Source organism: Sciurus vulgaris (assembly GCF_902686455.1).
Source record: "Sciurus vulgaris genome assembly, chromosome: 12".
NCBI lineage: Eukaryota > Metazoa > Chordata > Mammalia > Rodentia > Sciuridae > Sciurus > Sciurus vulgaris.
The window spans coordinates 47644213-47669088 of NC_136473.1; the positions used below are offsets into that span (position 1 = coordinate 47644213).

The 24876-nt window shown below is 36.8% G+C and overlaps 1 protein-coding gene across 7 annotated transcripts in view; it reads left to right on the forward strand.

Annotated features, from left to right (window-relative positions):
- BEND7 (BEN domain containing 7) overlaps positions 1-24876 on the forward strand; it is an 80749-nt gene that overhangs the window by 21159 nt on the left and 34714 nt on the right. For 5 of the 7 annotated variants that reach the window (XR_013758333.1, XM_079107214.1, XM_079107212.1 and 2 more), the window contains 4 exons: positions 3556-3855; positions 7223-7345; positions 10794-11062; positions 21916-22141. Coding sequence is in view for 6 of the 7 variants with exons in the window: in XM_079107214.1 (XP_078963340.1) it covers positions 3556-3855; positions 7223-7345; positions 10794-11062; positions 21916-22141 (918 nt within the window). In the remaining variant the exon portion in view is untranslated. The remainder of the gene's footprint in view (positions 1-3555; positions 3856-7222; positions 7346-10793; positions 11063-21915; positions 22142-24876) is intronic. The other 2 variants (XM_079107217.1, XM_079107215.1) reach the window with 2 other exon arrangements.

Below are 24876 nucleotides of genomic sequence, written 5' to 3' on the forward strand. Positions count from 1 at the left end.
TGGTTGTTTGACCCATAACATAGCCACATGGCACTGTTCTATTAGAGTAAGATTTTTTTTTTTCAATTGCTTTTCCTAAACATATTTTGCCTTGTGGAGTTGACTGTAAGTGAATATCTAGATAGGCTTGGAAAGAAATTAAGAAAAGTGATCAGGGTTCTCTCTAGACTTCTATTGCTCTAGACAGCTCCTTGCTCCCAGGAATTTCCTTTTCCAGATATCTATATGGAGAGAAGACAATGACTAATTAAAACTGGAAAGACATATAGAAGTCATCTAATACTTCAAATCTGTCTTGTATGCTTTCTGCCATTTTTTGAAAATCATGGCCTCCACTGTATTAGAATAACCCTTTTTCTGAGGACATATGTGACTTTTAGAGGCATTAGGTGCTCAATTAACACGTTGAAAACTTTGAAAACCTGTAGCCCTCCTAGCTGCTTCTGCATACCTCAAAGGTTATTTGTAGCATGGATCTGGTTCAAACCTTCCCTTCATGATTCAGGAAACTGAAGTCTGAGAATACTGAGTATCTTATCTCATTGTTAGTGACAAGGCAGTACAGTTGAGAAGTGAGTACAGGTCTCAGGAGTACCAGCCTAACCTTCCTATTGTACCAACTAACATCTGTTGTCTGAGCTTCTAAGCCTCAGCCTATTTGTCTGTTTTGAGCACCCACTGCCCCCAGTTTAGTAGGTTGACTCAGCTTTTTTGTGATTCCTTGATTTAGTTTTTAGGTCACATCTAACCCCTGCCCCCTCTGTCCCAAATGTGCCCAAGCCCTTCTCTCTGCCAAAAGCCCACCAGTCCCTGCATAGGGATCTGAGTGTCAGGACTTCCTCTACTCTGGTGATGGCCTGAGCTCCTCCCTCCTTCCTTGGCTAAAGGAAATATGATTCTATTGGCCCAAAGGCATTCCTGAATGTCCAGTTGTGCTCTACAGAAGTCCAGCCTGTCTCCTTTAAGAAAATTTCCCCAACCACCCTTTTTTCAGCCTTCTCCACAATCTCTTGACTTTCCTCTCAGAAGAGACTTATGCAACTATTGCAGTTTTCTATTTTCTGTCCTTTAAAAATGTCTTGCAGCAGAATAGACCCTGGGCTCTTTCCTTGTGATATCAGTCATCCTTGCTTCTTGCCTTCTGCCATCTTCTTTCACAGCTCTGCTTCTCCCTCCTTGGTCCCCACAAGTCATGACTTTTTTGTTTTGCCTTTAGAAGTCATGTTTCTGTACCCTGTAGGAGCAACCCACCCACCACCAGACTCTTCCTTTATGCCTCTTGCCTTTTTTCCTCATCTCTTCCTGCAGCTTCAGAGTCTGATCATCAACATGAAAATATGAAAGTTATGCAAAACTCAAGTTGCATTTTCGGTCTTGTAATTTTTATAGGCTTAAGTTCTAGAACTTCAAGACTAAACTTAGAAGGTTTTGCAATTCTTGTGACTTTTATCTTTTTCATAATGGTAGCACTAAGAATAATTCTATTCTTAGAGCAGATGTGGAACCTTGGTCAAGAGATGTATCCCTTTTCCTGTGATGCATGGGATCAGTGTGCAAAAGTAAGCTGACACTGGCTCAAGAACCTGTGTATTTACAGGGAGCCCAAGCAAGAGGAGAGGAGAGGCAGCCACTGGCTTGTGCCAGTGAAGACTAGCCTATACACCCCTTCCCTGCATTGTGACCAACCTAACCAAGAGGGTTGAGGGTGGAAACCACATAGGAAAGATGTTTCCTCTTGCCCATATTGTTCTGTTAACTAGCCAGGAAAGTATGTGTTTAGATGCTGAAATTACCACATTTGCCTGTAGACTTTTTTCAGAATTCCCTTGGGAGCCCTTCTGGAAACACCTGCTGCATTTTTGCAAGTTTAGGAATCTGTGTTTTTTCTTTATTCATCAGTGTTCAATATTAAAGACAGAATTAGAATTTTCATTACCATTTTTAAAAATTGGAGGGACTGAGGATGTCGCTTAATGTTAGAGTATGTGGTTAGCATGAGCACGTTCCTGGGTTTGATCACCAGCACTCCAAAAAAATATGAAGAAATTTATTTCAGAATAGGATGTAAAAGTTCCTCATAGACTATCCAGTAATGTAATACATACATTAATAAATATATAACTAGATAATGCAAAATACCTGGGTTATTCAACTACCAGTTCTGTAGAGAAATCTAGTTTATTAAGTGCATTAAAATATCATATTATATGTTAATTTGCAAGAGCTGTTTTTTCCTGGTGGACACTTTCTTTTGACCTTTTTCCGTAGTTTAAATTTCAAATATTTAATAGAATGACTGCATGAATGTATATATGTATCAGTGTTAAGACTTTTAATTCTCAGAGGAAAAATTTTTCTTGATTTCTGCAAGGATACTGGCTTTTTGCATAGTTCAAGAAGATAATACATAGCTAAGATGTAGCTCAGGGATAGAGCACTTGACAAGCATGAGTAAGACCCTGGATTAGAATTTTTAAATAACTCCTAATAGATTACAATATCCTCTAATAATAATATTGGTAGAAAATATTTTATATCCGTATGATTTTGCAGTCCTCTTTAGGTAATATTTATTAAGTGTTGCAATCCAGTATAGATACCTTATGTAAAAAATTCCCTGAGGGAAAAAGAATCTTAATAAGTCACTGGAAAAAAAGATGAGATTGGTTGTACCACAGTGTAAATACCCTTAACTCTACTGAACTATACACTTAAAAATGATTCAGATGATAAATTTTTTATTAGTTGTGTTTTATAATAATTTAAAAAGTCAGTATAGGTGAAGTGAGGTTTAGTCTGTTAACTTTTGCATGCAGTGGAGGTGATAGTGTATTTGGACAGAGCAAGGAGGCTTGACTTCTGCCCTTTTGATTCTCCTGTAGCCAGTTACCTGGAGTGGTCAGGGATCCCTGGGACATCCCCTGGCTGATGTGATGAGTCTGAACACTAGAAGGACAAAGCCTCCCTGCTTTCCATGCTGATACTCACTATATCTCTGTCTCCTGTTATCCACTTTGAAGGTGATGTCTCCACCAGCAGTGTGTCATCCTGAAGGACATCTGCTGACAGTAGCACTCCTGGTGTGCTATGCAGCCCATTCTCAAAAAGCTGCATCCCAATGGATAGCATGCATTCTTCTTTGTTTTGGCACCTGCCTGCTGAGGTTAACATAGGAGCATGTGGATGGTTGTAGCTGAGCCTAGGACTCTTAACCTTCTAGTCCTGTCCTTGGTCTTCTGTTTCAGTCAGTTTACTTATGACATGACACCCTCACTCAGAAAATGCTTCCAAAGAGGGATTTGAAAGTTTACTCCCAATGACGCTCACTAAGGAACCCTCTTTTCATAGGAGAACTTGGCCAGAAAGAGATTAAAATGAGATACATCAGAACTATGATCAATGTCTTTAGACCATAGCCTTATCTCCTGCCTTTAATTTTTATGAATTACTTAAGTTTATGGGCTCCATTTCCAAATAAGCATTGTTTTATTTAGGGTTTTATTTGGATTTTTTTTAATTAATTTAAAGTGCTAACTTTGGCTCTGTTTCCATTAGGAGATGAAAGCATGGAAATTAAAAAACAAATTACAGGGATGAGAAGATTACTGAATGACAGCACTGGGAGGATATATCAGCGTGTTGGCAAAGAAGGAGAAAAACTAAAAGAAGAGCCCCAGGATTTGGATTTAGTCTGGCCTCAGCGTTTGAACTCCTCTGCTGAGGCCCCACAGAGCCTCCATTCTTCACGTGGTGTGTGGAATGAGCTACCACCCCAAAGCGGGCAGTTCTCAGGGCAGTATGGCACCCGTTCTAGAACCTTCCAGAGTCAGCCCCACACCACTGCAAACTCCAACGGTATGATTGCCATCAGTCATTCAGAGTGCACTTGTGGGGTTTATCCTGGCTTGTTTTATTTCTAAATATTCAGTCTGTTTTTTGAAATCAGTTTATTAAACCCCACTTTCGTCACCCACCTTCACTGAGTTGTTTTAAAAGACAGGGAAGACATAAAGAAAAAAGTGTATTAAAAAAACTCAGAACTAAGAATCAGGGAAGATAGAGGTGCTGTGTTAGATGTGAAGATTTCCTAGAAGTTTCAGCCCTTTAAGAAATTAAAGCAATTGTCTGTTAAAAAACAGATGTTATTGCTACAAAAGCTCTACTTTATCACTAGACAAAGCTTCCTGGTCATCTGGTGTATTATTAATGTAGCCTTTTGCTTCCTTCTTCATGTTGCTTTGTCATGAGAAATGATGAGAGGGAGACTGATAACTTAGCATCTTATGTGACTCCCCTGTTAACCCCACTCCAGTGTTGAATCACAGGACCCATATTTTATAACTTGCTTCATTAGCACTGAAAGGTATTCCTTTAAAGTAAAATTTCCTTAAAGTCCTTAATTGTTAAGAAAAATAATTTTTCTTCGAGCTTAAGGAAAAAAATTGATGCTTTTCTCGTTCATATTAATTTTCCATCCAGTGACATTGGATGTTATTTGTTTATGAGTTTTATATAGTTGTGTAGATAGTTTTTTACAAAGAACAAAGGAAATATAAAAGGTATTTTTTATTTCCTCAAAAAGTTAAGCATTTTTTTTTTATTATTTTCATTTCATGATATCCTTCAAGAAAGAGAACTGTTTTGAATTTTTTTTTAAACACAATTCTTACCCAGTTTAAGGACATGGAAAACCATCCTGGGACACTGATGAGGAAGTGAGGGACCCCAAAGATGCACAGTGTCTTTTTTCCCCTCTCATTTTTACATAAGCCAGTGCCAGGTTCACTTGTGGGCATGCTTTCAGATTAGAGGGAGATGGCTCATTAAAGACTGCTCCACGCAAATAAAAAGTGAATTCTCTTTAAAATTAGAAAATGATGTATAATGAACTGAGAAGTGTTGATTTTGTCCTCTTCCACTAATAAAGATAGTATTTAGAATAGTGTCTAAGAATATTTTATAAAGCCCTCCCAACTACTGCCGTGGAAGAGACAATAAGAGAAATAAAATGTCCTTCGGTATATATGAAGTTGGTGAACCTACCATAGGCAATTTTGGGGCACCAAGAGTTCTGCTTTCTAATACACAACAAGGATGGTGGATTTGCTTTGGAAAATGTTATTACTCTAATAAAAATTACATAAATTTCTCCATATCAGTTTGAAAATAGATCTTTTTGTGTTTATTGCTCAAATTCTTTCAGTAATAATGCATTGTACAATTGACCCTTAAATAACATGGGTTTGAACTGTGCAAGTCCACTTGCAGGACTTTTTTTGAGATTTGCAACAATATGAGAAAACTTGCAGCTAAACTTAGTAGCCTGCAGATAGCAAAACAATTAAGAAAAGGCAGATACATCATGAATGCATAAAAAATATAAATGTAGGGAATAGTCTATTTTGTAACTTGCTACCATAAAATAAACATACCTGTATTATAAAAAATTAAAATTTATCAAAACTGATGCACACACTGTACATGACACTACATGTCTTCATTTACAGTTGAAAGAAATGTAAGCAAATGTAAAGATGCAGTATTAAATCATAATTGCATATAAAATTAACTGTAATACATACTATACTATTGGCATAATTTTGTAGCAGCCTCCTGTTGCTACTGTGGGGAGTCAAAAGTCGGAGGGAGCTGGGTGCAGTGGCACAGGCCTATAATCCCAGTGACTCAGGAGGCTGAGGCAGAAGGATTGCAAGTTCAAAGCCAGCCTCAGCAAAGGTGAGGGACTAAGCAACTCAGCAAGACCCTGTCTCTAAATAAAATACAAAATAGGGCTGGGGATATGGCTTAGTGGTTGAGTGCCCCTGAGTTCAATCCCCGGTACCAAAAAAAAAAAAGTTAGAAGGAAATGTTATAACAAAATTTTCAACTGCACAGTGGTCAGTTCCCCTAAACCCTGCATTGCTCAAGAATCACCTGCATGTACATCTACTTTGGTATTTCATTGTAATTATTTGCAGTTTTAAAGTTGTAACTTGTCAGTTTGCTACAGTTTTGAGCTACTTCAAACATTAACTTCAAGCATTTCATGGTTTTTCTATAGTGAACCTTTTAATAATACCCACGAATAATGCATATTATGTGATTTAAATTACATTTAGTGTATAATAAAACATACATTTGGAACAAAACCTTAGAACTTACCTTACCCACCTATCAGAAAACCAGTGGTAGCTGTCTTTTAAACTTCTCTCTTTTATCAGGGTGAGTATTGACCTTGGAGGGAACCCAAGTCAGAGTTCTTTGCCAAATGTGCCATTTTATTCCAAAGACAACAGGGAGATATTTGTTTATATATAAAGCAAACAGAATAGAATAATCTTATTAAGGTAAATATATTAAATTTAAACAGTGAAAAAGAGACTGGGGCATGTATGTATAATATGTAAAAATATACTCTACTGTCATGTATATCTAAAAAGAACAAAAAATAAATAAATAAAACAAGAGACTGGGAATGTGCTCAGTGGTAGAGTTCTTGCCAAGCAGGTGCAAGACCCTGGGTTCCATTCCCAGCACCAAAAAAAAAAAAAAAAAAAAAAAAAGAGAGGGCAAGAGAGAACTATAGTGTAGAAACTATTATAGGGACTATTAAAAATGAGAATGGGTAAAAGATGTCCTGTCCTACTCTGCTCCCCTGCTTTCCCCACCCCCAGCATACCCAAGCAGAAAGATTCTAGAATTTTTTATGTTTTCATAATTCTTCATTTTTTTAAATGACGTACTTACTATTAAAACTATTTTTAATAGTTTCACCTAATTCTTAATATGAACTCTGATATCATACACAGCTACCAATTGTTTTGTAAGGCTGTTCTCAAAGCTAGTTTTTTTGTTTGTTTGTTTGTTTGTTTTGTTTTTGTTTTGTTTTTGGTACAAACTGGCCTGAATATGTTTATAGTGACTTTTAGGGTACTGTTATCTGAGACTAACTGGTCTGACAGTAGGGAGTCTGCTGTGGCAGTGGATTGTGTACATGTGTTCCTGCAGGCCCTGCCACCTGTGACACAGCACACACCTTATAATACAAAAGCCTGGGTAATTAGATAGTCAGGCCCAAAATTTAGGTCGTGAAAATTATTGGGTGTATTTCCTCAGGCACAGCTTCATAATAATTGCACATGATTTAAATCTTATCAAGATCCCTTCTCTTTATAATGTTTTTGTTTGTTGGGAGTATGCCATTCTTTTCTTTCATGCTTAGGAGAACTTCCAGTGGTGAATTCATCAGTTGGATCAAACTGCTGTACTTGTAACTGCCAGTCAACGTTGCAGGCCATTCTCCAAGAACTCAAGACCATGAGAAAATTAATACAAATTCAAGCAGGTACAAAGATCAGGCCTCTGAACGTGTCCATTCATTGTTAATGCACATCTGACATCTTCAGTTGGGATGTTCATTGCCCTTTGTTACAGAATCCTTCCCACTTTGTGTTTTGCTGTGCCTTTTCAAGTGTCCATTTTTTTCTGCTTTTTTCTACAGTCCTAATTTTTTCTTTTTGTTAGCAAATAACAAAATCTTTATTGCTCCTAATACTACTCACATACTTATGTACATGTCTTCCATATACTTCATCCCATGATCTCCTGGTACTTCACAAATGCCAGTTAATTAAATTCTGGAACATCCTATGTGAAAGAGCCCTTTAGGAAGTACAGTCTTTGCTATTAAAGCTTTTCAAGGATGTGAGCAGATGAGAAGTGTTAAGCTGCAGGCTTTGCTTGTGACTTTTCTCTCACCTGCAGGATGTAGAAGCTCAGAGATACCTCACATCTGTCCCTTTCATTTATGTGACTGCTTTTATTTATTCTCACTGCCATTGGACAAGGTGAAGAACAGAAGAGCAGCAGATGTGTGTTTGGTACTTGAATGCCCAGTTTCTCCTTTCTAACTGTATTACTTGTGAACCTCCCAGTTCTCCTCCGTAAATGGAGTATTAATTTCTAACTCACAGGGTCATTTTCATATCAGGAGATAGCAAATGAAATGAATTTCATAAGGCATGATGTAAGCATGAGTTTCTCATTAGTGTTTTTTTTAAATACCATGCAATATTTTATAGAAGTCTGGAAGTTAAGGTCTTCATTTAGTGGATTATTTTCTAATCACCACAACTTGAAGAAAACCAGATTTTTTTGTCATAGGTACAAAAAATAACAAACTGTTTTATAAAATCTTCCCTTTTGTCAGGGGAAACTGCTGCTTGGTGTTAGTTATGGTAAAGCAGAAAAACAGCACAGCCCCCATCATGATTAGTGTTCCTACTCTTTCATTACAGTGGTGCATGGCTCAGAAACTGCTATTGGTGCCACTGAGTGAATTCTAGTAAAACCCTAATGTGATGTGGTTTCTATACAAAAATCTTAATACTTAGACATATCATCCACCTAAACTATACTAGTATAAGGTGAACTAGAGACTTCCTGAAAGCAACATTTAAAAAAAATTTTTTTAGATGTTGATAGACCTTTATTTTTTTCACTTATTTATATGCAGTGCTGAGAATTGAACCCAGTTCCTCACACATCCTAGGCAAGCACTCTACCACTGAGCCACAACCCCAGCCCCAAAGCAACATTTTTTTTTAATGCTGAATTTGGTCTTATCCCAAGGCAAAAGTAAGCATTTTGCTCAGGTCACTAAGCATTTGACTCACTTTGTTCCACAACAGTAATCTGTGTTCTTATCAACCTGGCAAAGGTTAACATCCTCTAAAGAAGGGCTTCAGAAAGAAAGGTTACTTTATTATTACTGAGATTCTTTTCTCAGAGGAAGAATCTGTTAGCACTTAAGAAAATATGTATATGAAATTGTAATGATTTATTTTGTTACTTAAGCTCCTTACTACTGAAATGGCAAACTACAAATTGCAACCATTTAAATCCTTGACTGAAGCCTTTCTAGAATCTATTAAGTAAATGCCACTTTGTCACCATGTTTTCTTTCCTGAACCTTTGCAGATTAGGGAGGTGAATAATTCCAAAGATGTTGATAGTGCAAAGGATAAACTGAATAAATTACTCTTGTTTAATTTTTGTAAACTTAAAAATTTGTGTTGTGTGGGCAGATTTACTTAAGGTTTATTGGCTGTAAGAATTAGATTTAAATTATATTTTGAAAGTTTCACCTTTATTTTAGGGAACAGACAAGGAGTAAGATTAAGATCTGGATGCCAGAAGTGTGGACTCTGTCTACGTTTGCAAAAGGAGAAGGAAAACTCATATCTTCCTCTGTGTTCTTCAAACCAAAAACATTTTCTCTTTTAATTTGAAATAGTGGGGGCTTAGGGTTGTGGCATAGATGGGGTTGAGCATCACTTTGGGGTTTCTTTAACCCTGGTGACAGACCAGAGCTAACCTGGAGTGAAAATACAGATAGAATAGAGAGGAGTCCTCAACTCTGGCTGCACATCAGAATCAGTGGAGGAGCTTTAAAGCATTAGCATGCCAGGGGCCCACCCCACACTGAGCTGTTCACTTAATCTGAAGTGTTTTTTTAGACGGGGGTGTTTTTTCGTTTGTTTGTTTGTTTGTTTTTTGGTTATTTTCGATCTTGGTTTTTGCTTTTTTATTTTTTTTTTTCAACTCCAGAGTGATTCTAATATGCAGCTGAGGTAGAAAACCAGTGAGACTAAATACTGCACAAGTGGTTGAACTACTTTTTAGGTAGTTGTTTCCAATACTTACAATTTGCTTTCTGGTCTGACGATGAAAGTGTCAGGATCAAGTGTAAATGTTCTTTCTTTTCAGACTGATAGGAAAGAAGAAAGAGGAAGTGACCTGTGTCTGTGTGCATTTGAAGACTGTTTTCCCTTGGCTTTCATTCATAGGTTTCTTTCTACAAAAAAGCAGGCATATCCTGTGGTCATATTTAGAAACCATATTAATACATGAGGATATAATGCAAATTCAGGCCATATTTTCCTATTTCACTTCCCATCAGAGTATTTTTAAATGACTAACAAACATTACTTCTCAGAATGCACCTGTGAAAATGCCTTGGTTTCTTTAAGTGTATGTCCAGTACGAGTACTTAGTCCTTAAATAGTGCTTTTCATCTTTGAAACTCAAATTGTTTCTGGATTTTACTAATCTGCCTGACTGTACAGAACTATATTATTCCTCTTTTCAACTATACAAAACTGAGTTGTAGAGAGGTGACCTAGGCTAATACCATGTAACATGGTGCCCTGGAGATGGCTGATATACCCACAATATTTGATGAGCAAGGAGTTCCCATGCTCAAGTGACTAACAAAATTAATCCTTTCCTTTATCAGTCTTGCCCAAATGATCATCATTGTTCCATCTTGTCAGTCAGGGCACCTGTAGATTGTTGGCAACTGATCAGCCTAACTCCAAATGACAGCATGTTCCTGAAGTGGGCTTATAAGAAAGCATGGATATCTATCTATACCTGAATTTAAGTTCTGAAGTTCTTTTTTATTATTAAGTATCACATGATTTATGAAGACATGCAGGTTTTCTCTAACCCTTAATCCTTTTCTTCCTTGAAGCCATCAGTACCAGTATGTTGCAGTGATAAACTTTTGAAACATGGTTTTCTTCTGGGTATTTCTCTGCCCATAGGGCTCTGAAGTGCCCTCGAGCCTATGTTTGGTAACCTGAGGTCCTGAGTGAGGTTTATTTAGGTGTACATCATCTTTGAAGGAGTCTCACTTCAGTATCCATTTGTAAATCACAGAGATAGATGAGAGTAAGTTTTCCTCAGGCAGACACCAGTTTCTGTACCGTGTTTGTGTTTATTCTTCACAGTTGGAACTCAAAACAGACAACAACCCCCAATTTCCCTTATATGCTCCCAGCGAACTGCTGTCTCACGCAAGAGAAATAAAAAGAAAAAAGTGCCCCTCAAAACCGTCGAACCTGTTACTGTGAAACAGAAGCCCAGTGTGTTAGAAATTGAGAAGAAGCCAGCAGCAGGGGCCTTGGAGCAGTCTGGTCCCCAAGCCTCAGCGCTCACCTCCACCAAGGAGAGCCACGTTTTGGGATTTGGCATTGTTCTCGAATCACCTTCCTCAGATGTAAGTTAATGTTTTCTGGCTGCTGACTCTAACTGATATAACTTCCAGAGATTTTATAGTATTACTGTGTTTTCTCCTTAACTCGTTCTACCTACGACAACTAGAGAAACTTGGAGAATACATGTGAGAAAGAGAAAAGGAAGACCAGTAATAATTTTCTTGCCTAGAATTTTCTTTTCTGAAAAATTCATGCTGTATGTATTTAAACATGTTTCCATTCTTTATCTCCTAAAGAAGAAGGGTGATGGCGTAAATAATCTGCTTGCTAATTTCTTTAACATTTTTAATTTTGAAGAGGCAGTTTTCAATTTCCTCAGTGTAGAAAACTAAAAGAACATAATTAAATCCTTTGTAGATAGGCATAAATGAACAGAAGCATACAGATAAGGTCATACCTTTCTGGAAACACAAACTAATAATAAAAAAGAAGCAGTAGTGCTAATTCTATTTTATAGATGCAAGCTACACTGCTAATTAGGTGGCAGTGCCATGCCATTTACTCGGTATAATGATAGGTTAACGCTCTGCAAAGGTTTGCTATTTTAATATCATAGCTTGAATGTTGTTGCAGTCCAGGATGTTGGATTATATCTGAGATAGCCATCTGACTTGCTGTTTTATATTCATAGACCGTAAAACAAATTTCTATCATAATGTGCTGTATTTGCCACTGCATACACTATTTACAATATCTTTATCTAAGTACATTTATGTTGTGAACCCCAACTTGTTGACAGAGTTCTTAAAATAAACAAGAGTGAGTGATCTGTTATTATCAGATCGCATAGGAATCGTATCCTGCTGAGAACTCCCCAGGCCTGTATAGGATTGGAGTTTGGCCTTACCTTTTAAACTTTAAATAAGAAACAAATTGCTATTTTTTCTTAAGTACCCTCTTTCAAACTGGAGGAAGATGGTTTGCTAGCATATCTCCATACTGGGTCTTTAATAAAGGAAAACAACCAAAATAATTACTACAAAATCATTTATCCAATTCTTGGTGTCGGGTATTTTTAAAAAATCTATAAGCAGGGGCTGTGGTTGTAGCTCAGTGTTAGTGCACTTGCCTAGCATGTGTGAAGCACTGAGTTCAATCCTCAGCATCACATAAAAATAAATAAATGAAATAAAGGTATTGTGTCCATCTACAACTAAAAAAAATTTTTTAAGTCTATAAGCACATGCTACAGATGTTAGGAAGTTCTTCTAAACATTTAAATTTATAAAATCACTAATGATGATATTGTTCTACCCTGGACCAGTCTGCTCATTTATTAGATCATATTTTTACTGCAACTAAGGCCCTGGTTCAGACCCCAAGTAAATAAATCTTGTACTTGGAAACAGGTAAATTATTCCACAAAGTATATTGAAGCCTAAGCATTTTTCATTATACTTTTTTCCTTAAAATTTCTAAGCATTCTTTTTTGATAGGCACTGCTGTATTAGGAGTAAGAATTTAAGTTGTATAAATCATCTCCTACATGGATTTTTCTAATGCTAATGTCTGAAATTTCTCCTTTAAGTATTTTTAAGCTCCAAATGTACTTTGAGATAAATTGAAGAAGATCTGATAAAGGCTTTATGTACATTCATGAAATAGAATTTTTATTATCTTTACCAATATCAGTATTATAATTTCATTTACATATTATATAAAAATAATTTACTTCTTATTCATGATTATTTTTGCTAACAAGAGCTATTAAATTTGATTAAGTACATTCAGAATTGTCCATGAAAACTCAGGTGTTGATTATCTCTTTAGACTATCTTCCTTCTAAAGGAAAACAGAATATCTATATACATATTACCTTTCCATTATGCAGCTAATGCACCATTTGATTCATCTCTTCAACAGAAACCAAAACTTCACCTGGAGGACAGGGCAGTGAGTCCCAGCTTTGGATGTGGATATATTGTCCAGAGATAGTGCTCTTGGGCATTCATGAGGCTAGCCTGGGGTGGGAAATTGACTCCCCAAAATGAAGGGATCATCAATACCATGGCACCCAAATTTAGGTACTTTTCTAGTCTTCTATTATTTCTTAGCTATGAGGCTCTTAAAAATCATTAGAAGAAGAAATAATTCTTATAATCTACAAGAATTGTGCATTTGAAGATGAACTCTGAGAGGCATGCAGGGTTGGAACAGCAGGTCCAAAGTTGAAGGACTGGGCAAGTGGTTCAGTGTTGCTAGAACAGCTGTCTGACTGACCCTAGTAAAAATAGGATGGGGCCAAAGAGGAAAAGCCCTGATACCATGCTGAGGCCTTCAGCATGTGCTGTGGGCACTAGGGAGCCAGTGCAAGTTTCCAATAGAGGAGTATCTTGTCTGTGCCTTAGAAAAGTCACCAGAACAGTGTTATGGACAGTAGGAAGGTGGAGAGAGGGAATACAAGGGGAGCAGGGGGAGGATGCTGTTGTCAACCTGGGAAGAGGCTGGGATGGTCTGGCAAGAGCAGTGAACCTGAGAGAAAACAAAATGTAAGCTCTAGCAGGAACTTGGGCGTGGAGTGGAAACCCCAGATTTTTACCTTGGAAAACTGGATTAGTTACTCACTGATACTGCCGACTTTAACCAAGAGAGGGAAATGAGCAGAAGCTAACTTTCTGTTCTGGAAAGGAAAGGAAAGTGAGTTAAGTGTCCTCAAAATATTCCTTAGATACAAAGAGCACAGAAGAAAGATTAGTGCTAGGAACAATGAAAAAATAAACATCACACCTATACTTTATTGCCTTGTAAAAATATATGTATATTTTTAGTTGTTGATAGACCTTATTTTATTCATTTGTTTATATGTGGTGCTGAGATTCGAACCTAGGTGCCTCACACATATGAGGCAAGAGCTCTACCACTGAGCCACATCTCCAGCCCCTTTTTTGCCTTTTTAAAAAATGTTAAATTGTCAATGGATCTTTTATTTTATTTATTTTATTTGTGATGCTGAGGATTGAACCCAGGGTCCCACACATGCCAGGCAAGCGCTCTACTACTGAGCCACAACTCCAGCCCCTTTTATTGCATTTTTAAATATAAAAAAGTTTACTGTGAATCTTTTAAAAATTCAGCATATTAAGTTACCTTTTTAACACTGGGACTTGTACTGTCACCCAATTACAAATATCCATGGCACAAATATCCATGGCACAAACACCAATGTGAGGGCCACGTGGAGCTGTAGATGTGGCAGGTGGCCCATGTCTTCTGCCTGGTAGCAATTGCTCCAACTCAAATGCAGAAAACACTAAGCTGTAATCAAAACCAACTGATATGTCATACCCTGGTGTTGTGAACATTAAATACATAGAATATGGAAAAATTCTATTGTAGTGCCTAGCATATAAAAGGTATTCAATACGTTTTCTTAATCTGCAGATGAAAATATAACCTCATTTGTATTAAGAACAAAATATACCTATGAAATATTGACTCTAGATTTGGCTTTAATTAGAACTCACTCCTCAATTTAACTACCATTTGCTTCTTCTCTCCTTAACTCTTCTCTCTACCCACTCACCCACCTTTAGGGCTCTAATTTGATCTGAACACTCCTCCTTTATAGAACTTTTTTGTACTCTTTTGTAATTATTTATATGATTTACTATCCTTCCACCCCAGCTCCTCAAGAACAGGGACTAAATGATATAATAGTCATGATATTCATGTCCTATCCTATGCTAAATAAATGATGTCATTTATCCCTACTCTTAGAGATATTCTTACTATTCTCCTCTTACAGAACCTGTGCAAGTTCACACCCAGAAGAGGTAGAGCTGGTTCCCAAGCCAGGCCTGTCATCTGCTCTTGTCCCTGTGTGAAAGACAGTGCTTTCTAAGCACATTTTAGCACAGTTCTTGTGTATGATGGGCACTTAGTAACTGTTTATGGGATGATTGTTATATGAAAGAGAATCACCATGTTACACTAGGGCTGTTTATTCTGTTTACTTAGAAATTTCTTTGGGAGAAGTGAGTGGTTAAGGCTGTGAGTCAGGCTGCTGGCTTAGAATATCAGCTCTGTAACCCTGAGCAAGTGAATCTGCCCCTTCCCTCAGCTTTCTCCCTGTAAAATAGGAATAATTATAATAATGTTTATCTCATAGAGTTGGCCTGTTGGAAGAAGTAAATGAATCCATCTGTGTAAAGCACTGAGAACAGTGCCTGGCTCATTTGAAGCTCTCCATTAATTTTGGTTCTTCTTTTTTATCCTTAACAGTCCTACCTAAGTACTTTTACAGGAACAAATATAAGTGTTTTAAATTAAACTTACCTGTATGTATGAGTAAACAGATGTATATGAACAAATAGTGTTTTTGAAAAGGAAGAAGCCAGAAGTATTTCTCTTTTAGAGCAGGATTATTTTTTTAACCCTTTTACAATTAGAACATTAAGTAAAATTCAGATGTAAATTACAAAGACTCAGGACCAAATTTCAAATTTAAATACAATATTTAACTCTTTTTTTTTTTTTCATGAGTATACAACCCATGGCAGTGTTCCTTTCTTAGTGACCTTTTTACAATGTATATTGATTTGGTTTTTCAGATCAGATATACATGGTGTGTGTAAGCTTTATTGTTTTTCTTTTTTAAAATTTTTTATTTGTTCTTTTTAGTTATACATGATTTATTGTTTTTAATGTGGCTTCTTTTTTTCTTTTGACTATGGTCAGAGACTTAGATCTACTTTAAAAAATATTTTCACATTAATTTTTAATAATAGAAAATGTTGGGCTATGGATGTAGCTGAGTGGTATAGCATTTACCTGGCATGTGCATAACCCTGGGTTCAATCCCCAGCAACACACACACACACACACACACACACACACACACACTAAAATAATAATAATAAAGTTTTTCTGTTTGTTGTAATTACTGTATTTTCCAGTAATCCTAGATTACAGAAATTTTAAAGTTATCAGAAGATTAATTTATGAATATTCATTACGTTGAGATATTTTTGTTAATTTTCATTTGTATCATTCTTTTTAAAATAAAGAATTTAAAATGCACTCATGCTTTCTATAGAAATAGCTTTGGATTCAGAATCTGTTTTCTTAAACATCTTCTTAGCCTAACAAACAAAATGATCTGCTAGGATCTAGTAGGGTAAATCAAGCCAGCAAGTTTTCATTTATTCATTGACTCACTGAAACCAAGGTAGTGTATGTGTGAGAGCATAGGTTTTTGGCACAGTCTGCTTGGGTTCAAATTCTTGCTTCATCATGTGACGTGATGGGAAATCTTAAATAAGTTACTTTTCTCAACCTTAGTTTTTGTATCTGCAATTGGGATAATAGTGGTAGCTGCTTCATGGGGTAAGAATTAAATTAGGAAATCCATGTATTGTATGTTAAAGCAGGGCCTGGAATATAGTAAGTAGCAAATAAATGTTAATCATAGCACAATTTCTAGGCCACACTGAAAGGAATGAAATAGTCTTTGTCCTTGAAAGGAGCGCATGGAGAGAATTTCACAAATAGTGGTTACAGTATCATAGGATGAAGCTCTAATACAGGCAGCCAGAAAATTTCCTGGGAACCAGGAGGAGCAGGACCTCCCTGCCTGTAAGGTCAAGGACAGACATTTAGAGTGGACATCTTAGAGAGCAATTTTAGTGGAGTTAGGAAGAAGCCAGATCACAGTGTTAGAATTTTATGTGTTATCCATTTGGTTCAAATATCTTTAACATAAGTCAAGCCCTAGTCTTCAGTCTTAATTTATTACCTGAGAAGGAAAAAACTAAACACATCTATGAAAGACTTTGTCAATTCTCATTATGCAAATGCATGAAGAAACTTTCAAAAGACCAGATTGTATTGTTTCTTGTAAAATTCAATTCTTACTTCCACCAAAATTTTATGAAAGAAAAAGAAAATAATTAGTTTTTTTTAATAATTTTTATCTTATTCAACAATAAATATATGCTAGTATATAGGTTATGCTTACTGTTTCAAGGACTTTAAACCAAGCATTTTTTTACTTAATATAGAGCATCTACCTTACAAAGTTAGTCTTGACATGGTACATCCAGCAAACTTCTGCTCCATCCATGCGGGGATTCTTAGCCCAGCCACACCTGTTCTGAGCTACTTGACAACAGCTATACTCACTAGGCCAACCAGAGCAGGCCTGCCTTTTAGTCTCATTGGCCGTGTTCTTGGCATAACAATTAATAAGTCTGCCTGGAGCAGGCCTGATTTATCAGAAACAATTTTAGGTTTTCTCAAACAGAAGCAGATCACATTTATGAGCAAAATAAAATCAATTATGGATTTTTTTGTGTTTTTAATTTCTTTTCATTAACTGAAGCTCATTTTCATAGAAATGTATCTGATATACTGCTAAATAAATAGTAAGTGGGCATCATTGTATGATGATGAATAGAAAGACTAAATTCACATCCTTTAAACATTCTTATCAATCCTCTTATACATCTTTCAGTGTAAAAGCAGTCTTATTCAGCAGTCTGTGTCTCTTCCTCTGTAGTTTTCTTTCAGGTTTCAGTCCTGAGCCAGTCTCAGACTTAACTAGCCAGCCAGTCTCAGCTTTCTAATCCCCACACCCTGTGGTCTCATGCAGACAACCTCATGCATGTGCCTGTAAGTGTGGGTTTTACACAACACCAAGTTTAAAAACTATATGTATAATTTATTAATTTGCAGTTGAAATACCTAACACAAATATTTGTTCATTTCTTTTTACTGTTTTAACCAATGACTGACTATATGTAGCTTTACTATAGTTTTGTATTAGTAATTAGTAATATAAAATAGCCTAGCCAAGCACAATGGCACACACCTATAATCCCAGCTATTCAGAGGCTGAAGCAGGAGGATCACAAAGTCAAGCCATCCTGTCTCAAAATAAAATATTTAAAAAATAAAAGAGGTAGGGATGTATCTTAGTGGTAGAGTACTTCTTGGTTCAACCCCAGTGCCACAACAAAACAAAATAGCCTATATGGACGTGCTCTCTGTGTGATTAATTTGTATGCTCTCCTTAAAATTGTCTTACTTGTTTTTCTTTAGATTATATAGGGCAGTCACATGACATGCTCATAGGGACTTGAGGGGCATGAATCTCTCACCCAAACTACTTCTTAACTCGTTGCTTGTGAGTAAAGGGAGACCTCAATTGAAATGCAAGAAAGAAAATAGTGGGCAGGCCTGGAACTAAGGACATTTTGAAGAACCATCAGGATGAGATGCAGTTTTTTCCTCCATCTCCTCCCAGTGTAAACTGTGATACCACTGGATAAGGAAAAGCTTATGCTTAGGCACCCCAATAATCAAGACATATGCAAAAATCCAGACTTATAGTGGGAATTCAGACATTCAACCCCTTAAAATGATGACTGTACGTGTTGTAAGTTGTGCCCCATAATTTGGATGCAATTTAAAAGTCATATTACTACAGTAATCAATACAATGTACAGATTAGTGTGCTAGCTGTCTGTCTCAACTAGAGTATCAAACAGGGAATCTGTCAAGGAAAATCTAGTTTTTAAAATGATGCTCATTTGGAATGGTGTTCATTTCTGTCATAACTATCTTTAGTAAGCAGAGAGATCTCATTTTAAACTACCACCAGTAAATAAAAGATGTAGTTATGCAATTAAAGAGTTTTAACCTGTTTTAAATTTATATGTGAAGTTGTAGATCATGCACTATGATTATATTCTTAAAATGGAGGAAACAGGTTTCATAGTGAAAATCTGAGATTAATTAACATTATTTTCATGTTTCAAAAAAAAAATAAAGCCATCCCCCATGCCCAACTTTATTTTAGGAATTGGTGCGTTGTGGCACCTGGCAGACATGTTTTAGCACTCAGTCACTGCCTGCTAGGATATCTGAACAGGAGGCAGGCTGGGAAGAGCAGGAAGGGCAGAGCTTAGCCACCTTTGCCCTTGCTGCTGTAGGCTGCTGTGCAGCTAATCAAACTATTTACGCCTTTGTAAGGTGCTTGCAGGTGGGTGAGTTCATGTCCCTTGATGTGGAAAAACAGTTGAAAATACAAGTATCAGTCTGGCAGTAGAAACTGGAACAGAAAGCAATGACAGCTTCTGCCCTGAGTGGTACCTTAGAAATCACAGTGTGCTTATGATGCTGTAGGAAGTCTTGGCTCCACCAAAGCTCCAGATGTTTAGTTTTAGGAGTCACAGCAGATGCACAAACAATTGTACAACAGTCTCCTAAATCTTAGCTTCAAGGCCCTGTTAAAATGCTATGTGATACATCCCCTTTTTAAATTCTGCGCCCCCTTTCTCTTGCACCCCTCCCCAGGCAGCCAAGTCCTGCCTGATGCTAGCAACAATAGTACTTGTTCTATATCTCTCTTATAATGTTTCTCACTTTCTATTTTGTGTGATAGGTACCTATGCATAAGTCTTCATTGTAGAGCCAGCCTTGAAATTCCTTCCACAGAGGGTGCTCAGTGTGCAGGTATTGAATCAGGCAGGGTGGCCTTCTCCAGGCAATCTTCTGGTGGAGGGAGCACATGAGCCTTTCTAAGAAGACATTCGTGGTGTGCACCCAGCCATCGCATGACAGACTTGCAAGCCCACTTCCTTTATACAGGGCAAAAGAGCTCTGAATCAGCACTAGTCATTTTGAATGAATTCCTACATAGTGCTTTGTTTATTCTGACAAATAGCTATTGGACACTGGGTGCTTGGCACGCTGAATACAAAGGAGTGCTCACCCTTATGAGAAATACAAACTCCCAATTAAATAAGGTGCCACGAAAATATTTCATAGGAAATACTATCAATGCATGAAGAGGGGAGTGGCTAGTTCTGCCTGGTGGCTCATTTGGGTCAGTGTTTCTCAAGCCAGAGTCCAAGTCCTACAGGATGAATCAAAGGGGAAGTTCTGGAGTCTCAGCAGTCAGGTGGCTAAATTTTAAACATCTGGTTAGTAGTATTAGACTTAAACTGAGTGTTATAGTAATGAGACAAGTTGGAGTCCTTCCTGTTGCTTTCTTGCAATTTAAGAGCTTCTGTAACACCTTGGACCTTCAAAAGCTGTGAAATATACTTGGATATTTTTAATGGTTTCCATATGATTTAGGAGCACTTAGCAAAAAAATCTGAGATCAGTTTATTTAGAGTAAAAGTTCACAGGATATGCAAAATTCTGCTGATGACTAAACTTCATCTTAGATTATGATAGAAAATTTAGTTCTAATATTTCCACATTGAATCATTTGGCACATATTTCTTGAGTGCCTCATTTGTGCCATCCTTGTTCTAAGAGTTAGTATTCAGCCTCCAGCTCCCATCAAGCTCCTCCACAGACCTTTGACCAACAAGCAGCAAGATGCAGCAGTCGGGGGGATACCCTGACAGCACTGTTTTTACAGTGATATTTGCCAGGCATTTAGAAACCAAACATTGAATGGCAAAGCAAAGCAGAGGAATGAGATGACTTTCTGGATAATCCAGTCAAAAATTCCATTTTGGAGAGGCAGGGCCCAAATGCCTTCCTAAGTCATCCAAAAAATCTAGACTGAGCTTCAAGCATCCTTCACTTTGTAGCGTGCCGGGCATTTTGAAAACAGTAGGGCAAACAAAATTATAATTCATATTTTCTAGGATAGAGACTAATCTTAAATCCTTACATTTCCAATGTGATTTAGAAAAATCTAATCATGCCAGTTTTACAAGACAAGTCAAATATCTAAGAATGAGCTTTGGAAGTATATACAACTTAACATCTTCTTTTTTTGTAATAAAAATTACCAGTTGCATTTCTTCATTTTAAAATTACCATTTTTAAAGGTGTCATGTTATAACCAATAATAAATGACTTAATAGTTTAAATTATGACTAATGAAATTTTATCTGTTTAATAAGAATTTATTGAGTGTTTATTATATGCCAGCCTCTAGAAATACAAAGTGCAGTATAATAAATACAATCATATGCTATATCAGATGCCTAGTGGTAACTTAGCTACCTTCATGACAGTAAGGAGTTAGAAAAGACTTTGGAAAGGAAATAGTGTATGCCAGTCACAAGATGAAGACAATTTGTAAATATCCAGGTGTGCTGATAGAGAATTCATTATGTGTGTGGTTTATATTATTATATGATATACTCCGAGCTGAAAGGCACCTCAAGGGTCTTTTGATCCTATATCCCTGTCATGTGGCTAGTGTATTGGTTTTTCAGGGTGCTCTGGGATATAACTGAAGCTTTTCCTCCTGAAAATAGGGATGGGGAGTGGGTTGAAACAGCCTGAGAACCTGCTCATCATTTTTATTTGTATATCCATTTACTTAAGTTTCATCGAGTAAAAAAATAGTTCCACAGCTAACAACCCCTGGAATAGTAGAAAGAGGAGTGGCCCCATGAAGTTGCCCCATATTTATAGCCTTAGGTGAAAGAAATTAAATCATTTAATGTATGAGAAAGTTATCTGTAAACAGTAATGCACTGAGCACATCTGAATTGTTTGTAAGTCATTTTTGTTATGATCTTTTGGGGCCTTAGTTCCTTTGTTTAAAAACGAGTGAGGGTGTTTCATATAGAAGGCTCAAATCTTAGTTCTAGAATTATGTGATTTTATGATTATCTCAATGATTTGTAAGAACAGGAATACACTGTCAGTGTACCCTTCTCTATTGCTTTTGACGAGACAGTACTGAAATGACAGCGTCTTGTTTTGTGAACTGTAACTGGTCATTGGTTTTAGAAAGTGCACATTCTGGCACACTATGCTGAGGCTGTATCATATACATGATGTGGATATTTCAACTTGTGATGGCTTTTGTTGCACTTTATGCCCAAAGTCAAATGCCCCAAATTTTGCTTCTAACAAAATATTTCTCTTCTTTTGGTAGCCAGAAGTGCAACTTGCTGAAGGCTTTGATGTATTTATGCCAAAGTCTCAGCTGGACTCTATACTGTCAAACTATACTCGCTCAGGAAGCCTTCTCTTTAGAAAACTGGTGTGTGCATTTTTTGATGACAAGACTTTGGCTAACTCCTTACCCAATGGGAAGAGGAAAAGAGGACTCAATGACAACCGGAAAGGACTAGACCAAAATATTGTGGGTGCAATAAAAGGTTGGTCTGCATCATTTCATTTTATGGGTTCTTTGTTGTGTTTTGTCTTCATTCCATAAAAATGTAACTGAAATTATAATAAACTAACTAGAAGTTAATTTAATTTGCCATTGCACCTTACCCATTGGCATGGCTCTCAGGTATGCACCCTGCAGCTCCCCACCCCACATACCACTAGAATATGGTATTTCAAGATGACATTAATTTGTTAAATAGTATTTTAAGAGCCAATTTGATCTGCTACAGAATCAAAAAGCGTTTTTCTTATTTGACTTTTAAAATGGAAATATTTTTCTTTTCAGTAATTTCTAAGGATTCCATCAGTTTGTGATTTAAACTTAAGTTTTTAGATATAAATAAGAATAAAGCTATGATGTGTTAAATTAAGTAAGATATTTCTCTCCAAAGTTCAGAATCTGCATTACTAGGTCATTGCATCTAAAGACATTTTAAATCTAAGTGAAGCCACACACTGTTCATCCCCACACATTCCTAGCCAACTCTGCTCCCTTTTGTTTTGTGACAGAAAGTCATGCCACCTACATGGAGAGACCACCCTGGGTCTCTCCCCTTCCTATACCTCCTTTGAGCATGTGTCTGTATTCCATGGCCTTACAGCAGTCATGCCGGTGCATGGATGTATCTCCATCTCTGTCTAGTTCCACTTCCTAGACCTAGTTCTTCACTATATGGTATCCTTATTCAGGACTCTGATAAACATAACTTTAGGAAATAGAAATATTTAAATGTTGTTATCAAAAAGTATGTAAACAGCTGGGCATAGTGGCACATACCTGTAATCTCAGTAATTCAACAGGCTGAGGTGGAAGGATATCAAATTAGAGGCCAGGCTCAGCAACTTAGCAAGACCCTGTCTCAAATTTTTAAAAGAATGAAAAGAACTGGGGATGTAGCTTAGTGGGAAAGCACCCCTGGGTTCAGTCCCAAGTACCGAAAGCAACAACAATAACAAAAAAAAGAAGTAAACAAAGTCTCAAATCTAAACCCAACTACCATGAAAATGAAATTTTGAGTAAGTCCTTAATTAAAATTAGAATAGCTGATGAGAATGTTCGCTGACTCAGTTCTGCATTGTCGGGGCTTGTGAGTGGGACTGACTCAGAGAGCCTTCCTTGTCCCCTCCTCTTCCCCATTATGTTGCAGAATGAGTAAATGAATTTAATAGTACTTAAAGGATATTTGGAAACTCACAATTAACTTTACAAAATAATTCGATTTTTAAATGGAGTTAGCAAGTACCAGACACCCTTTGTTCATGGCTAGAAGGACATAAGCCTTCATTAACAGGAAATTTCTCATGCTCCATCAGAATTTTTTCACTTAAAGTGACAGTTGAGTTGTATTAAATAAGAAAAGCTACAGAGATATCACAGTCTTGGCCATTTATGAAAAGAATGATTCAGCCCGAAGTGACACTAAAAACAAGATTACAGAATTTGAAAAACAGTCAGTGATGTAACTAGGACTTGCTGAAGTGAAGAAGGGTCTGTTTCCATTTAAACATACTGGGCTCTCTCAGAACATGAAGGTCCAGGCTGCTGATGCTTCTCTAAAATGCAGACAGGAATTGTTTGTCTCTTTCTACCTACCTGTCTATCTGTCTTTCTTTTCGGACAGTATTTTAATGTTATGAAAGCATTCAGAAATTAGAAACTATGACCATATTCCATTTTAATGATGTACAAGAGCTACCTTAATAATAGATGGTAATGAAATAGATCATTACAAGTAAACTTGTAGAGGTTTATTCTACCATTTTCCATCTAGAATGGACATTATATAAGAGTCAGAAAAAGTGAATTACAGACAGAAATAGAGGATGTGCCTTAATTTTTTCATAGCTCTACTCTAGCTAGAAATAAAAACAGCAATGAGGCCTCTACTCCTAATACCTAATAAAGCTGATTATTCAAATCAGAGAACTCAAAATTTCCATATACTTCTTTTATTGTTGAATTAAATCTATCATTAAAATTCTATTAGAACAGCATAATAACTTGAAAACAGACAGAAATCTACCCCTAAATCACCAGTACCCTAAATCAACACTTTATGTTAATTTGTTCTCTTGTATTGTTCATTCATAGACATGTGTTTTCATTTTGCTTGTGCAATACCAGGCATAAAAAAATATAGAAAACTTAAAGGCCTCCAATAATCTCACACTTCAGAGCTTACCATGGACCTTTCTTATCGTCTTTATTCAGAGTCTGAATGCAGTATCAGAGTCGTCTGCCTTACCACAGACACTCCATGAAGAACTCAGTTGTCATGAGTCTACTCCCCAGGAATTTTATCCATTTTTACCCGTCCCCTGTGAAGAAGTTATACTAAGTGTCTGCTCTCATTGAGTTTCTAGGTATTCACATTACTTTGTACACAGTGAATTGGTATACCTTTTGTCTTGCTAATCTGCCTGTTAGTTTATTTCAGACTCAACTGAACCCTCATGGGGTGGCAGGAAAATTTTCCCTCCCCTACACTTCACCGAGAACTGGGTTTTCCATAAATACATGTTGGGTAAACAAGTAAGCATAGGGTTTTATTTTTCATCTTGACTTTGGCCTTACTTCATTGACATAATGAGTGTAGTAGAAACATCTATCCTCATGTCTTCTCATAATTAATTTGAAACAAAAGACATCATAACATTGTTGTAAATTTCTACAAGTTAAATTGCCAATGAAAGTAAAACCAGTAGAAACCAAAACAGT